The sequence below is a fragment of the Furipterus horrens genome, unplaced genomic scaffold (genome assembly GCF_987537825.1).
Source record: "Furipterus horrens unplaced genomic scaffold, mFurHor1.1.pri manual_scaffold_6, whole genome shotgun sequence".
Taxonomy (NCBI): Eukaryota; Metazoa; Chordata; class Mammalia; order Chiroptera; family Furipteridae; genus Furipterus; species Furipterus horrens.
Genome location: NW_028327176.1, coordinates 108976367 through 108993998, shown reverse-complemented (window position 1 = coordinate 108993998; position 17632 = coordinate 108976367). Strand labels below are relative to the sequence as shown.

Genomic DNA, 17632 nt, shown 5'->3' with positions numbered 1-17632 from the left:
TTCTTGCCTAATTTCAGTATTTTGCACAGAATTACATCATATAGATTTTGGGGATGATGTCCAAGGCAACAACCTATCATTTCATTAATAGGCTGAGGAAACAACAGGGAGGTAAACTTTTAGAATGAAGCTCAACCATTATTTCATATAATGCCTATTCCATAGAGCTTTCTGCTGCTTCAATCATCTGTACTTTCACTTAGTGTAATATTCTCTAGTAAGCTAGTTGGTGAAAGACAAATACCATATGATCTCACCTACAAGAGGAGTTTAATGAACAAAATAAACTAACAACAAAATAGAACCACAGGCGTGGAAACATGGAACAGACTGACAGTGACCAGAGGGGAGTGAGGAACATAATGGTGAAAAGAAGGGGAAGGGACTAAAGAGCATGTATGAATGACCCACAGACATGGACAACAGTGTGGGAGTTGACTGCGGGAGTAGGGGTGGGATGGGTGGAGGAAAACAAAGGGGGAAATATTGGGACAATGGTAATAGAATAACAGTTTAAAAAATCTTTTAAAAAAATTTTTTAATCTTAAAAAAAATAAATGTAAAAGGTCTAAAAGAAGAGTGTGTACCTGGCTTCTCTGATTAGGATTACCATTTTTAAAGGATCCATGTATCTTGGCAGGTTTTAAAGAAGTGAAAATAAGTGTTATAAAATAGAATTGATGAAGGATAAGGGGCCAAGGGTGTCAACTAAGACAGGTAAATATTTTAAAATACCTCTATAAAGATACAGGTATCTTCATATATCATAGCTGTAATAAAAAGGTTGGTGCTAAAACCCTGATGCTTAGGAGAATTTATAGGGCAAAAACCATGATATATTTAAATCTCAAAATTAATATAAAGGCTTACCTTGTAAAGAGTAACTGATCTACCTTAACTAACCAAGTCAGAGATCTAAAAAAGTACCAGTAGTAAAGCTATTATACTTACCTACCTGTCCCCTTCCTACCAAGCAAAAGAGTGATATCTTATGGCCAAATGATTGGACATCTACATATGAAACCAGCAACTCTAAATATCTTTATTTTTACTGATAGGTGCCTCCTGAAAAAACTTTCAATTAACTGAAAAATTAGCAAAGATTAGATTCTCAAAATATAAATTAAGGTAAGATCATTTTTTCTCATGACACTATTCAACAGATTCTCTGTTTATAAAGGAAGCTCCAGTCTAACAAAATCACTTTCTGGTTATAATGATGAAAAATTTCTTAAAAGTTAAGAGAACAATAATAACAGGTTCAAACTTTTATCATTTGTCTATACTATGGTGATTTTAAAAACCTTAAGAAATCACCAGATTCCTTATAAAATAATGATAAATGTGAGAGAATTTCTATTTTATGTTACTTAGAGTATGAACTTTTGTCGTATCCTTAAGATAAGTATTGTATGGGTTGATTGGTTGGTAACCAGGAGCTTTGAGACCACAAATCCCCTGAAACTATATGTGATATTGTATATACACGTTCATTTTTAGGGAAAGAGGCACAGAAAGATTTGGTCAGATTCTCAAAAAGGTCTACCGACTCCTCCCTTAAGAAACTGCCCAGTTGTCAAATCTGAAGGTAGGGACACTGTGCTAAGAAGCGAGATGAAAGAAGCTATCCTGGCATTCTTGTGGTAATCAAAATTACCATAAAGGCCCAACAATAGGTAGAGTATTTGTGGAGATTGAGAGATTTTCTAAGTCTCAATACCTATTATATACCATTCCTTAACAGAAACGATTACCCTACTATTCACAAAGCCATTTGTTAGGAAATATGGTAAAGTCATCCAAGAAAGTGCTTGCCTTTGATTTTCTTAATACTGTAGGTCCCCCTTACCCACAATTCCCCTTCCTGTAGTTTCAATTACATGTGGTCAACCATGGTCCAAAAATATTAAGTGGAAAACTCCAGAAATAAACAATTCATAGGTCTTAAATTGTGCACTATTCTGAGTACCACGATGAAGTCTCATGCCATTCAGTTCCACATCCTCCCGGGACATGAATCATCCCTTTGTCTAGTGTCTATGCTGTACAGCTGACCCTTGAGCAATACACTGGCTTGAACTGCATGGATCCACTTATATGTGGATGTTTTCAATTCACCTGCATAAATCAAACCCACATTGTTCAAGGGTCAACTCTGTGGTTGGGAATCTAATATATTCAGAGGGTTGACTGTAGTTACATGCAGATTTTCAATTGTAGGTAAGCACCCCCAACTGGTGTTGTGCAAAGGTCAACTGTCTTATGCTACCTGCTCATTAGTCATTTAGTAGCTGTCTTGGTTATCAGGGTAATTGCCATGGTATCTCACCGTACTTGTGTTTAACTACTTCTTATTTTAGTTAATAATGGCCCAAAGCTCAAGAGTAGTGATGGTGGCAATTCAGATATGCCAGAGGTGTCCTAAAGTGCTTCCTTTATGTGAAAAGGTATGTATGTATGTATGTATGTATAGAAAAGTAGTATATAGGGTTTGGTACTTACTATCTGCAGTTTCAGGCATCCACTGGCAGTCTTAGAATGTATCTCCCGCAGATGGGGGGCACTATTGTATAAAGTTCACTACCAGGCAATTTGATGCCTTTAAGTCATCCATGAAGAAGAAAATTTTGTCTCCAATCAGATAACTGAATCTGAACATACTATAATTCAGCAAAACTTAATTTTTTGAATTTTAGAATTACAAGAGCATCTTTAAATCTAAATCTACATATAATACCATGACTTAAGGACTGTATACTTCTCTGGCCACTTAATTATTTGTATTACTTTTAAAATGTAGTAGCCACAGCACATAAAACAATGCTTAACATGACTAATCATCAAGGAAACTTAAAACTACAATGAAATACCACTTCACATCCATTAGGATGGCTACTATCAAACACAAAAAAACAGAAAATAACAAATGTTGGCAAGTATCCATCAATTAATAAACTGATAAGCAAAATGGGGTATATACATAAAATAGAATATTATTCAGCCTTTAAAAGGAAGGAAATTCTGACCTATGCTATAACATGGATGAAACCTGAGGACATTATACTAAGTGAAATAAGCCAGTCACATAAAGATAAGTGCTGTATGATTTCACTTATATGTAATACGTAGAGTAGTCAAAATCAGAGACAGAAAGTAGAATGGTGGTTGCCAGGGAGTGGAGAGTTAATGTTAATAGGTACAGAGTTTCAGTTTTGCAAGATGAAAGAGTTCTAAAGATGGATGCTGGTGATGGCTATACAACAACGTAAATGTAGTTAATACTACTAAACTATATACTTCAGAATGGTTAAGATGGTAAATGTTAAGTTATGTGTACTTTACTACAATAAAAAAAATTGGAAAAAACATCTGGTGGCTGGGAATCATATATTCTTTTTACAGAATAATAAAAGTAGCTGCTATTAAGCACATACAGCACTTTATACATATCACTAATTCTTTCAACCATATCACTAATTGTTACGACCTTACAGATATGAAAAGTGAGACTCAGAGAAGTTAGTAATTTGCTTGAAATCGCACAGCTAGGAAGCAGCAAAGTTAGCATTTGAACCAAAGCCCATGCCATTCTTTATGTATTGCACAATCTCTGCATTTCACAAAAATTCAGAATAAAGTACACATGTGCCCCCCAAAAGCAGTAAGTTCAAAAGAACACTGATTATGGACAAATGATTTAAAAATATATATCTCTAAAGCCCTGGCTGCTGTGGCTCCGTGGACTGAGCATCGGTCTGCAAGCCAAGTGTCGCTGGTTCAATTTCCAGTCAGGGAACATTACTAGGTTGCATGTCAGTTCCCCAGCTGGGGGCGTGAGTGAGAGGTAACCACACAGTGATGTTTCTCTCCCTCTCTCCTTTCCCCTCTCTCTAAAAACAAACAAACAAATAATTAAAAAAATAAAAATATAAAAATAATATCTAGAGCCTAAGAGGCATTCAGAAGGGCACAATCAGTCTACTGTAATTTGTATCTTGCCTCCAACACTAATGTACCCATGCAGACCTACTCATTTGTAGCTCTCATTCCAAATAATGTTGAAATAAAGGCAAATCCATAACAGGTTTCACATTCTAAATTGCAAAAGAAACACTCCCAAAAGCATCAGCAAAAGAGAAGAAAAAGGAGGTTGGCCTATGGTGGCAAAGGTAAAAACTTAAGTATTTCACAGGATATTAAATAAATACTAAGGGAAAGAAGATGGCAAAAAAAGTAGAAAAGAGATTTTTTTTTAAAAGCCAAAGATTTTAAAAAACAAGTGGATAAAATAAAAAATTTAGACTAGAAAGATAAAAGTCAATAATAAGGCATGACATAAATGTGCACAACAGAGTTGATTTTCTTTACAGAGCATAGTTGGGCTCCATTAATGATTCCTAAGTTTGTGGAAGTGAATTAATTCACTGTAATGAGTGACAAAGTAAAATTCTTTAGAATGGATTTTCAATCAAAATGTGGCTCCAAATAAGTTGGAAAAAAAAAAAAAAAAAGACAGTGAGCAGAATTGGAAAATTTAAAGGCATGTAATAAAAATGCCAAAAAGTTGTCACTTTTTCATTGAGGCCATTCATCAACACCTTCGAATGTTATTCATGGCTGCAAATTTTGGGATATTTAAAAAGTATTATTTTATTCTCTTCTATTCATATTTATTTCAGAAATTGTGGGGAAAAAGAACCTTTCTGAATCTTTAGAATTGCATTTTCTTTAAACACTGGTTAGTGAAATTGGGCATTAGTACTCCCTTTCTTTGAACAATCTCAGAAAGGTAGGGAAGAGACAGTAAGTTCCAGGAATAGGACAGGAAGTACCTACCCCTTCCAAGAATCTAAAGAATTTTTAGGACTTCATTCTGTCACTGTTGGTCTCTTAAATGGTCTTTTTCTAGGGAGGGGGCGGTTATTGGCATGTGATTATTTACTGCTTCCTAGATTCACCTGTAAGACTTTGCTTTCTGAAAAATTAAAAAATAAATTTGGAATTTCAGAAACAAAGTCAAGATCTGGATTCCTGACTTTGCAAAACTGCACTAACTTTATTTCATACCATGAATATGCTATATAGATGAATATAGATTTTTCTCTATTATATCAAAAGGGTTCCAGAAAATTATAAATTCATCCTATTCTAAAACACTAAAAAATGGAAGCGAGATAAGGAAAAAACAAATAAGATTTCTATGACGTTTAGTGAGTGGGCAATAGTTCACGAGTGGACAGCAGTTTATTGATTTCTCTCAGCAGTGAAGTCTCCTCCTCTTGGGTGGTTTGCACTGTGACTGCAGCGGCGTACCTTTGGTGGTATCAGATATGCTATTTAACAAGGCACACATCATATCTCCCTCTAAGTGGTGAGGGTTTAATATATGTGCTGGCCTCTGAGTCTTCTTAAATTGATTCTCTAGCTCCAGAAAACCTTGATCTCCTGAGAGGATGGTGAAAGGAATTTGCTTGGGCAGTTGTTCATCTAGACGGCCAGCCTAAGTTGGAACAAACAGCATATGTTGATGAAAATGAGCATTTGAGTTTCAAATCAAGTTACATCTATTTCAGAATGAACACATGCAGGAAGGTATATTTAGCTGGTTTCCTAGTGCCCAACAAAGTAAAGATCTCCTTCATAAATGAAATATACATTTAATCAAGTATAAAATACCATCAATTATAAGATAAGCTATTTTATGTGCCACTAAGAAAGACAAAAAATAAAGTCAAAAGGAGTCCAATAGGAGGCCCTCATCATAAAGCTGATATGCTATAAATCAATCACAGAAAAAAGGTAAGCAAGGTAATCTGCACACTTAATCTTGGTACTGGATAGGTGGAAAGAAATCTCTTGTAATTTAAAACACAAGCATCAGTCAACAAGTTTGACCCTTACGCAGATAATTTAATTTAAACTGAGTCTCGGCTGGTTGTTTCTCTAGGTGACTGGCAGAGACAGAAGCAAAGGCAAATCCTGGCTGGTCAACAGTGATTGTTAAGGTGCCTCCCAATTTCATAGATTTTAAAATGTGAAAATGTCTTTGTACATCTTAAGTACAGTGTCATCTCTTGCTCATTTATTCTGTAAACAGTTGAGTTTGCTACAGTAGTTAAGAGTCTACTAGAAGTTAGAGGTAAAGTAGTAAATAATTATGCTCTGGGTCCCTGCCCTCATTGAACTCATAAACAGAAACTGATACAGAAGGCTTTATACAAAAATATAGCACTAAAGAATTATCTACAGTGTCATTATCATTAAAGTAGGGAAAAAAATACAATGGGTCCTAGATTCACATTAGGTTTTGAATAAAACAATGACTTACATGCATACATATGGCAAAATCAGCAGCATCTTTTCTTTTACTACAACGAGGATGAAGGAAGAAACACCCAATCCTATTCAGGTAATTATAGATCTTACAGTTGAGCGGAGGCTTCCAATTGGTGTTTCCTCCTATTATTTTTAGAAAAGGCATAAATGATAGTTAAATGGGAGAAAAAGAACAGAATACTAGATACAGCTGAAATTTTTATCAAGAAAAAACACTAGAAAAAAATTCTTAAAGAGAGAAAGGACCAGATTATAATGCAGAACTCAGTTCTAGTGCAGATTATCACCATCTTGTAGCTTTGCAACTCTGGGAAAGTAGACCCAACTTCCCTGAATCTGTCTATTCACCTGAAAACTCACAGGGATGTTAAGGAGAATCTCAAGTAAAGAGTGAAAATTCTTAAATGGTGTCATTCTATATGAATGTAAGCATTAGTGGTTTTTTACAAATATGTCAAGGCTGTTCAGTGGAGAGACATGATAATCAGCAAAGCCAGACTTAATAAAAGGCTGGACCGGCTAAATTATCCAGGTCAGTATATTTCTATCTTAAATCCCAATCCTCTTTATATGAGACTTCCTATCAAACATAAAGTATATTAGATGCTCATTATATTACACTTCTATAAATCAAAGAAATCTTTCTCCAAGGTTTGGTCAATGGTTTGTAAATAGATTTTAATGAAGTTGCACATTTTTTAGTAGTAACATAGTTGCTACGAGACCCAAGTTCAAAAGGTAACTCTGCTAGTTATTGGTTTTATACTTTGGAAAAAATAAACTTCGCAGCCTACTTTCTTATATTTTTAAGTCAGTAAGCATGCATTAACACCAAGTATAGTACCTGGCACATTGAAGGTAATGAATAAAGTTTTTTAAATCTGTATCTAAAGATCCACAGACCTTGCGTAACCAAATAGAGCTAACATTTTCCATAGGGATATGCAAAGAGAAAAATATTCTAGCAAACTAACTATAACACAAAGTGATTATTCCAATTATGTTCCTATGTTATATTCAGGAAGTTTCAAGAGGCATCCTTTGAAGTGAACCATATTCAAAGAAGAAAACAGAGGGGGGGGTGTCTCAAATGTTTTCCTTATTAACCATACCTTGAAAGCCCCAAATAAATGTTCCTTGGTTAAGATGCCCTGGTAAATGACCAAAAAAGTTTGACCAGTTATCAAAATCTACAAAGACTATATGAGTCATGGTTCGCAGGTAATCCAAATCTGGAAGCTCAACAACTTCATCTAAGAAGAGAGAAACATCAACATGGATCAGTAAGAATTAGTTAAAAGCATTTTAATTTCTCAAGTTTAAAAGGTATTGGAGAACTAATATGCAAAACATTAATCTTGCATGTTATTTCTATCTAAACCTTTCTGTCAAGTCCAAACCTATACATGATACAGTACATTTAAATCAGAGTTATTTTAAATATCTCAGAAATATGATTATATATATCCTTTCTAAAAATATAGACCATTGACCCTATTTTTTCAAAACATCATTTATAAAAGGAATTTTTAAAAATGAACATACCAGAAGAACAAGTTTTAATTAAGGCTAACCAAAATCTTGCACGATCATCAAAATGAGATTTCAAGGTTACCTGCTAAGAATGTTCTTGGCACCAGAATTTTGTTCTTTTCCTAATCTAGACCAATTTATTAGTAGCCCTCTAGCTCTGTGATTAAACACCTATACAGCAGAAAGGAGAGAACCTATAACCCTGCTACCAGAAAGTGATGCATAATAGGTACTGGTGGCACTTCAGTACCTTCACCACAAACGTATCTTTCTCTCAGGTTCTTTCGTCTTCCACCTCTCATTCTTCATTCTCCAACTCTGATTCTTCTTTCCTTTCCCTTCTTTCATACTTTTCTACCTTGACAAAGTCTTAAAGTTTCTACTGGTAGCAATGTAAACCTTAAAATATGAAATTATTTTCAAAATAACTTCTGCTCCACTTAATAAAGGCTCCTCAAGTATACTACTGCATCCCCTCTTATTTCCAAGCCACCCATCTTATACCTTTTCTTAAAACTCTCATTAATTGTAGATTTAAATCGCACAATCATCTTCTATTAAATGTAGACCAACCCAAATTCCCAAAAAGAAATCAGGCTCTGGCTGGTATGGCTCAGTGTATTGAGCACCAGCCTGTGAACTGAAAGGCCACTGATTTGATTCCCAGTCAGAGCACAGGCCTGGGCTGTGGGCCAGGTCCCCAGCTGGGAGCATGCAAGAGGCAACCAATCAATGACCAATGTTTCTCTCCCTTTCTTTCTCCCTCCCTGCCCCTCTCTCTAAAAATAAATAAATAAATAAAATCTTTAAAAAGAAAATGTAATCATAATCAAAAGAGCAATAGAAAAAAGGCACAAGAAAACAAAATCGGGTGATCCCTGGTTTACTGTTTGAAGTAGAGTTAAGTAGGTCTGTAGTATGTCAGTTAATAATTTCTTATATAAAACACGCCATGACTAAAGGTGATGCTGAGATCTACATGTGCTAAATAGCAAGCCTATAAAAATTCAGTATTTCATAAAAATATTTTATTAGCCAAAATGTTCACCTATCCTCATTGTCTCCACTCTAGATGGTAAAACTTACCAAGAGTTAATAGTTAATATTTATGGTGAAGGAATTAAGCAAAGGAAAAAAAACCCTCATAGACCAAGACAACAGTGTGGTGATTACCAGAGGGAAAGTGGGTGGGGGAGATTGATGAGGGTAAAGGGAGATAAATGGTGATGGAAGGAGACTTGACCTGGGGCAGTGAACACAAAATGCAATGTACAGAACTGTACACCTGAAACCTATACGGTTTAAAAAATAGGATACATACTTGCAATTATACTCTAAACAAAACAAATTATACTTGTAAACAAAATAAAAACCTTGGGCTCTTCTAGACTTACTTAATCTTACCATATGGGTCAAGGAAGGTCTAGAATGTGTACAAATAAGGGGATCCTTAACTCATTTTCTCTTCCTGGTTTCTTGCTACCACTTGTGATTCTACTTCTAATTTCTATTTTAACTGTAAGTAAAAGCTTTGCTTCCAAGAAAATCATAATAAAAATATACAAATTCTAAAGTGACCTTTAAGATTTTTCATACTTACAGAATAAGACCAAAGTAGAAACAAAAACAGTTCTACTTGATTTATCATCTTTTGAATGAAACAAAATCTAAATAATAATGTGCCCAGGGTAACTTTCAAATCTTACTTTCCAGAACACTGTAAATTTCCTTACCTCTCAAAGTTCCCATGCCTTTTATAAAAGAAAATAAAATGTTATCTAAAATACGTATTAGTTAAAGCTAACATATACTGTACTGTTTGTCCTCTTATGCTTAGAAAATGGCTGGCTGAATGTAGCAGAGGAATATAAATCCTTACAAAGCACATACTACAGTAATTAACTAATGTATCATCCTATCATGTTTTTTGCTTCAAAACTGAATCATTATTAACTTTCACAAAAATGATGGCTATAATACATTAAGTTTCTATATTAATATGGAAATCTGGACAGACATTAAGAGTTGTAAAGCCATACCTATATTCTGACAGCTGAGGTCATTCTCAGCTCCTTTCTCCATGTCTGAATTTTTTGGATAGCTTACTGCTTGTTTCAGTTTTCTCTCTGTACGTGAGGCACTGGCAGCAAACTTGTACAGGCTTGTTTTTTCAAATCCAAAATGAGCCACACTGGGTTTCTGAAAGAAGCAATGTTTTGTATGGAAGTGTTGCTGAGCACTCTCAGGATCATAAAATGCTTTGGTGCAGGTGCCACATTTGATTACATACTGCTGCTGCTCTTCCTCACGCTTTTCTTCTCTGTGCACTTGATGGATATGAGCATTCATGTCAGACACATTCTGTGCTGTTGCTGAACACAAACTGCAGCGAAACCACAATTTACCTTTATCCAGCAAGATTTGGAGACATCTACTATAATCTTCCCTTCGGTTGACTTTACAGGTGTAACTCTCACGGCAACCACAGGTTAAGAGATTACTGGTCTCTAGTACCGGAAAATCACTCTCAGTTTTAATTGAAGCTTCAGTTTTTTCTGACACAAACACATAATCTACGCTGTGGTGCTCCTTATAATGACTCAAAAATGCTTCTTCCACATTAAAGGTAAGATCACAAAGTCCACAGAAGTACTTAATCCTTATCTCATTGTCATGCTCATCTTGGCAATGTCGGTATAATGTTTCTATCTTGTGAAAAGTCTTTTTGCAATGGGCACAGCTGTATCTATGAAATTGGTGACTTGCTAAAGACATGCAATGCTGTTTCACACTTTCCTGAGAATCAAACATATCTTCACAGATTCGGCATTGCCACTTACCCTTTGGAGGACTGTTGGCTGGCGAATGACCAATAATAGTAATAGTTGAAGAATTCTTAGCAGTCAAATTATTCCCCAATACTGTAGAGGATGACGGCAATGTTTCACTTTCTACCTCATCCATCTCATAAAAATATCTGTGACCACTATGAAATTCAGTCACATGTGCCATAATAGTCTCTTTCCTTGTTAACTCCTTCTTGCATGTTCGACACCAGAAAAGAAAGTTATTTAAATGTGCCCCTCCATGAATCCGGCTCATATGTAAACGGATGACCCCTGAATCTTCACACACCTTTCCACAGACCACACACTTATAACACATCGTATTTGCTGAGAAAACATGCTTTTCTACTAAATCTTCACTTGGGAATTGTTGATGGCATTCACAAAACCAAGTTTTAACAACTGACTTTTCTTTTTGGACACAAATGATACCTTCATGGCTTTTATCTCCCAAATTCATCTTCTTTTTCGGAATGGTATTGCAATCTTGTGATCTAGATTCTTGAAAAGACATAGTTCTTTTAAGTGATGAAAATTTTGATTGATCTAGCAATAGATTCAAGTCCGAAGGAGGTATGTTCCCTTCACTGCTGTAGCAATAAAGTAAGACTGACTCTTCCATAGAGTTAATGACTCGAACTTTGTGTCCTAAATTCTGCTTGTGATTTCGGATACTGGTTTCATCCAGAAAGACTTGGTTGCAATTTGGACAATAACCTCTTAATATGAATTTCTGTGCAACCTGGGCAATACTTTTTTCAGCTACAGCTACAGGACCAGCATTCCGACAACGAACTCTAAAGTGGATAAGAAAAATAAACTCTTTCATAAGTATTTTCTAAATACAGTATCCCTGCTTTTATTACAGAAATTATAAAATAAATAATGTACATATAAGCACTAAAAGATATTTTCCAATAAAGATGCAGATTATATAACCTTCTATCATCTCCAGGTACCCAAGTATTACCTACATTTTGTCCCTTTCTATCCTATATACAAAAGGGTAAAACTAGAATCAAAAGATTAAAAAAAAAAGAAAAATTCAGACAAACTTTAGAAAACTAAAAGCAGTATCAAATGCACTGATAGAGACCTTATCATACAAATAAATTATTAATTTCTCTATGATAATTAAACTGTGTGGAGGAATACTATGGTAAGATTCTCAATAACCTGGGACCTATACCTTAAGAACTGATTTACTTTCTGTCAGAATTATGCCATGCCCATAGCTGCTTTTTTTAATTGTTATTTTTAATTATTGTTGTCCCACTTTTCCCCCGTTGCTTTCCCCTGCCCTCTCCTTGCTCCCACAGTCATTCCCCACCCTGCTGTCCATGGGTCATTTTTACCTGTTTCTTGACTAGACCCTTCCCCTTCTTTCCCCCCTTATTCCACTCCCTCCTCCCCCAAAGTAGCTTTTACACTAAAGAATCAGGTTCAATTAAAAGACCACACACTATTCAAAAAATTAACTCAAAACAAATCAACTTCTCTAGGGAAAGAAAAATGGAACCGTGCTCCAACTGTCTTCCTCTCACTACTAAACTCCAAAGAGAACAGACCTGCCATCCCATCTATTTATTTTAAAAGTGGGAAATTATATAAAGTATGATCTTTAGTTATGTGGAACTAAATTGGAAACAAGAAATACAGTAATAATAAAAATCTCTAAATATTTGGAAATTATTATCCCTAAATTTTTAAAAGTTCAACAACACATTTCTAGTAAACCTATGGGTCAAAGAAAATATCAAAAGGGAAAAGGTAAAATATTTTTAACTTGATGAAAACAAAAACAACTTATAAAAATCTGAGGGATGCAGATTTTTACTTTTAATGTTTATATAGAAAAAGAAAGTCCAAAGCCAATCTAAACTTCTACCTTAAGAAGCTAATAAAAGATAAGTAATTACACCCAAAATTTAAAGAAAAGAAATCAACAAAGTAAAAAATGGGCAAACAACAGAGAATCAATCATCACTGAAATCAAATAATGGTTGTTTAAAGATTAACAACAACAACAAAAAAAACTTGTTAAGAGAGATTATAGGGTAACATGTAAAAGCTTTAAAAAAGCTTAACTTTTAAAAACAATGAAGTAAACAGAAAATATATTCCTGAAGCAAGAATAAGCAAAGGTTTCTCAGACAGGACAGAGAAAGTATAACCAAAAAGTAGAAACAAAAATCAATAAATTATACTTAATGAAATTAAAAACTTCTCTTCAAAACACACAATTAACAATATGAATATGTACCAGATTAGGAAAGAATACATTCACAGTACAAATATCTGACAGAAGATAGAATATGTAAAGAATCCCAACTCACATTTAAAGGTAAACAATCTAATTTTTAAAACAGGTAAGACTTGAACAGACACTTCAGAAAGATAAATGAATAGCCCATAAGTACATGAAAAAGTGCCTAACATCATTACTCATAAGGGAAATGCAGATTGAAACCATAATGAGACACTCAAAAAAGTAGCTAAAATGAAAAAGACTGGCAATACCAAACTTTGGCAAGGATGTAGAGTAACTGAAATTGTCCTACCTTGCTGCTAGAAATACACACTACTACAACACTTTGAAAAAATGTTTAGTAGTTTATAAAAATAAATATACCACTATTCTTTGACCCAACAATTCCATTCCTAGATATTCATTGAAGAGAAATGAAAACATATATCCATAAAAAGTCTTGTACATAGGGTGGGGTTACGCAGAGATGGGGAAAGGAATAAAAAAAAGAGGAAATGTAACAGCATAAACAATAAAAAAATAAAAACTAAAAAATAAAGATGTACAAAAAATACATAGCAGCTTTATTCAAATAGCTAACTAAAAACTGTCAATAATCCACGTGAGAATAAATAAATTGTGCTATATTCATAAAATACAATACTACTCACTAGTAAAAAGTAACAATGCACTAAACAATATGGATCAATCTCACAGATACTATAGAAAAACACAGAAGAGTAAATACAATACTGTATGATGCCATTTACATAAAGTTCAAGAGTAGAAAAAACCAATGTAAGGTATATAAAAATATCTGCATAAAGACTGCCTGGGAATGATGAGGTGGAAAAAATTGGGAAGAAATACAATGGAACTTTCCACAGAGAGGTAATATATTATGATAACAGTATGGGTTAAACAGATGTATCCATTTGTCAAAATCATGAAAGTTAAGATTTGTACACTACAGTGAATTTAAATTCTATCTAAAAAACAAAGAATTAAAAAATTTAATGGGTATAGCCCTGGCTGCTGTGGCTCAAAGAATTGAGTGCTGGCCTGTGAACCAAAGGGTCACTGGTTCAATGCCCACTCAGGGCACATGCCTGGGTTGCAGGCCAGGTCCCCAGTTGTCAGTGCATGAGTAACAACCGCACATTATGTATCTCTCCCTCCCTTCCCCTCTTTCTAAAAATAAATAAATAATCTTAAAAAAAAATGTAAGAGGTAGAAATAAAACAAGAATGGCAGAGTTCCTTATTATTGAAGCTGGGTGATGGGTAAATGGAGGTTCATTATACTAGTCTATTGACTTCATATAGTTAAAAATTTCTATAATAAAAAATTAAGAATATAAGTAAAAGCAGAACCAGGATTCAAACTCATAAAATATAAGTCAGAATCAGGACTGTTAACCTCAGTAATTATACTGAATATAAAGAGAGTAATTATACTCTGCAATTTTATTGAGATATTTTACTTGAAGGGTTGTGAAAACAATTGTTCTATTTTAAAAAATTAAATTGTAGACAAACCTTTAATGCATTTTAAAGGAATAGGAAAAAACAAACCAACCACAGACCTAAAAGATAAAGCATCTAAATGCAAAGCACAAATATGTTTGAATCAGGATTCCAAAAACCAAATGTAAAAAGCTTCATGAGATAATCAGGGAAATTTGATAACTAGGTATCTGATGATATTTAAAAGCTATTAATTTTTTAAGGTATGACAATGCTATTCATTTTTTTAAAGAAGAGTCCTTACCATTTATGTATACATACTGAAATATTTACAGATACAATGACATGGTTTGTTTCAAAATAACTGGCAAGGGGTGAGAATATAAATGAAATACCACTGCCATGTGTTGATAACTACTAAACCTGGGTGAAAGGTATATAGGGGTTTATTATGCTTTTTTCCTTTTGTATATTGCTTGATAATTTCCACTGTAAAGATTTTAAAAGTCATACTGAAATCTTCTTGATTATTTGATAAATTTGGCCTTTCACTGAAATTTCATCTTTCACATGTATGATACATTCCACTCTGGTTGACTTAAAGCCAAGGTTCTATTTTAACTCTCTCCTTCCCTACACACTCACAGAACACACAGAACTTAGAACTATTAGCTTGTTTTACATTTATAGCAATATACATATATTTACTTCTTCAACACCTCTAATTTCTCTCATTATGCTAATTTCCAGGCAAATGTACATTCTCATTTTAAAAGGAGAGAAAGATGGAATAGAACAGTATTTTTTGAATCCCACTGGTGAAGAGCTTATTAGGCAGGGTTTCCTTTCTGCCCCAAACTACACCTGTACTAACCTGAAATGGGCAGTGAGCTCCATATGGGAACGCAGTGTCTGGTGGCAGGCCACACACTTAACTTGAAATGGAACATCTTTGCACAGAGAAATCAAAAGTTTCTTTGCAAAAGATGGAAATGATATTGGATATGGTATTCCCTTGCCATCTGAAAGACAAAATAAACCGTAACTTGCAAAAACTGGAATAGAGAGCAACTCAATGTTCCCTCCCTTTTGCCTTCCTCAGCATCAGTTGGACTAAGTAGATGATAGTTATTTATGTAATAAAAATCTAAAGAAAGTCATTTTCTAACCTAAGTACAAAGGATGCTGAAAAGCTAAACTTCCCAGATATCATGGATATAAAAAAACATTATTCTGAATTAATGTTTTCTTCCCAAGTTTCTCTTCATTCTTCAAAATAAGTAAGCCCTATTCTTAGGTACAGATGAATACTGAAAATTAAAAAAATTTATATTTTTTTTAATCTTTCACTTTCTGGTTTTCACACTGAGGTGAGGAATAAGTAACCTCAAAAATTATCTCAGAAGTATGGTAAATCAGCAAAAATTAAAGCAGTTTAATAGTTTTCAGAGAAGAAAGTGTGAACATACCACCCAGTTTAAAACGCTGATGGAAATGATTCTTTCCAGACATATGCTTCAAACACTCATCCTTGCTGCTAAAAAGAAGGAAGCAATTTGGACACGCAAAACATTGAATAATCTGAGGAAGAAGGTTGTTTTTATGTCCATCATCTTCAGCTTCCTAAAACATAAAGCAAAGCTGAATTATAGACAACTAAAATCAATCAGTATTCAACTTCTTAAAATCAACTTTCAAAATATGTATTATTTGGAATATTCTCTATCAGTTTTTAATGCAAAAATGGAGCTTTTATCATAAATGAAGTCCCATATGTAAAATTTTTAATTTTTCCTCAAAAACAAATTATAACTATCTTTCTGTGACAGTAAATATACAAGTATATTTGCTTTCTATATGTATTTTCCTTTTATACCTACACAAACATATGCATTATATAAATGCATAAATATTTTTACACTACTTTTTCTAATGTTTTGCTTTGTTCACTTTACTCTGCAATATAACCTATGTTTACAAATATGTAATTATCCATAAATTGCTCCATGTTTAATAATTTACATATACATAAATAAACATACAAGGGAGACTACCATTGTTTTCTAAAATATTTTCAACTTACAAATTCTTCTGCCTCTTAGTTTTCTAATTCTACAATATCTAATGGAAATCGCTAAAAATCAACTGGTACAGCTTTAATTCATTCCTCTTAATGGTTGCTAACTACTCTATGCTGTGGATCTGCTATGATTCAGTCAAGTATTCATTTTGAGGCCGTTTTTTTTCCACTATAAACAACAGTGTTGTAAACATCCTTGAATATATATGCTTATTTATAGGTACCTTTCTCTCATTATCAGGAGTGGTCCTATTGGGTTAAAAGATGTATTATTTGAATACTAAAAGACACTGTATGCTTGCTTTTCAAAATGGCTCTACCAATTCACATATCTCCTACCCTGGCAGCAACAGCTATTATTTTTGCAGTCTGATAGATGTGATACTTATTGTTACTTTAATTGCATTTCCTGTCTACTAGTCAATGTGAGAATTTATCCATACAATTCTATGAAGATTGCGAATTTACCTTCTTTAGCCTCATATTTCACTGTTTTTGTTTTCTCTCCTTCTGATCAACTTTATTACTGAAACTCTTTGTCTCATCCTCTATTTTGCAAATATCTGCAAAATATCTGTTTATTAATTTTGTATATACTCACTTTGAAATTTTGATAGAGTGAAACAGGTATGTCTTTTCTAGCATCTAAGTATCCAAACTTGTTAGAGCTTCCTTTATCCTAAAACTGGAAATATTTTTAAGTGTATATTTGTGTGTGTGTGTGTGTATGCTTGTGTATAAATATAATTTCACTACTTGATGATCTTTACAGTAATAACCTTAAGAGCCGTATGGTGTCTTTTAAATTTACTATCTTAAAATTTACATTAGGGATATCAAAATAGTTTGTGTAGTATTATGAAGTGCAACAAGAGAAGGAAGAGCAAATTTACATTTATAATGAGCATATGTCAAGCACCATATTAGGATTCAAAATGTGCTTTTTTATTTGATCTTTATAATAACCTCATGAATTACTATTTTGATCATTTACAAATAAGAAAACTGAAAATTAGGTAAGTCAACAAAATCATCAGTCCCCCCAATCAAGGTATAATCTTAGAAGAGACAAAGAGACCATTCAAACACAGCTTTATACCTTTGGTTGTAAATTCTATGCTCT

At 33.7% G+C, this 17632-nt stretch overlaps 1 protein-coding gene across 1 annotated transcript in view; it reads right to left on the bottom strand.

Annotated features, from left to right (window-relative positions):
* ZNF451 (zinc finger protein 451) overlaps positions 1-17632 on the bottom strand; it is a 68795-nt gene that overhangs the window by 11276 nt on the left and 39887 nt on the right. The window contains exons 8-13 of the mRNA XM_090282627.1: positions 15899-16052; positions 15304-15451; positions 9909-11512; positions 7449-7589; positions 6329-6459; positions 5314-5500 (exon numbers count right to left, since the gene is read on the bottom strand). Coding sequence (XP_090138753.1) covers positions 5314-5500; positions 6329-6459; positions 7449-7589; positions 9909-11512; positions 15304-15451; positions 15899-16052 — 2365 coding nt within the window. The remainder of the gene's footprint in view (positions 1-5313; positions 5501-6328; positions 6460-7448; positions 7590-9908; positions 11513-15303; positions 15452-15898; positions 16053-17632) is intronic.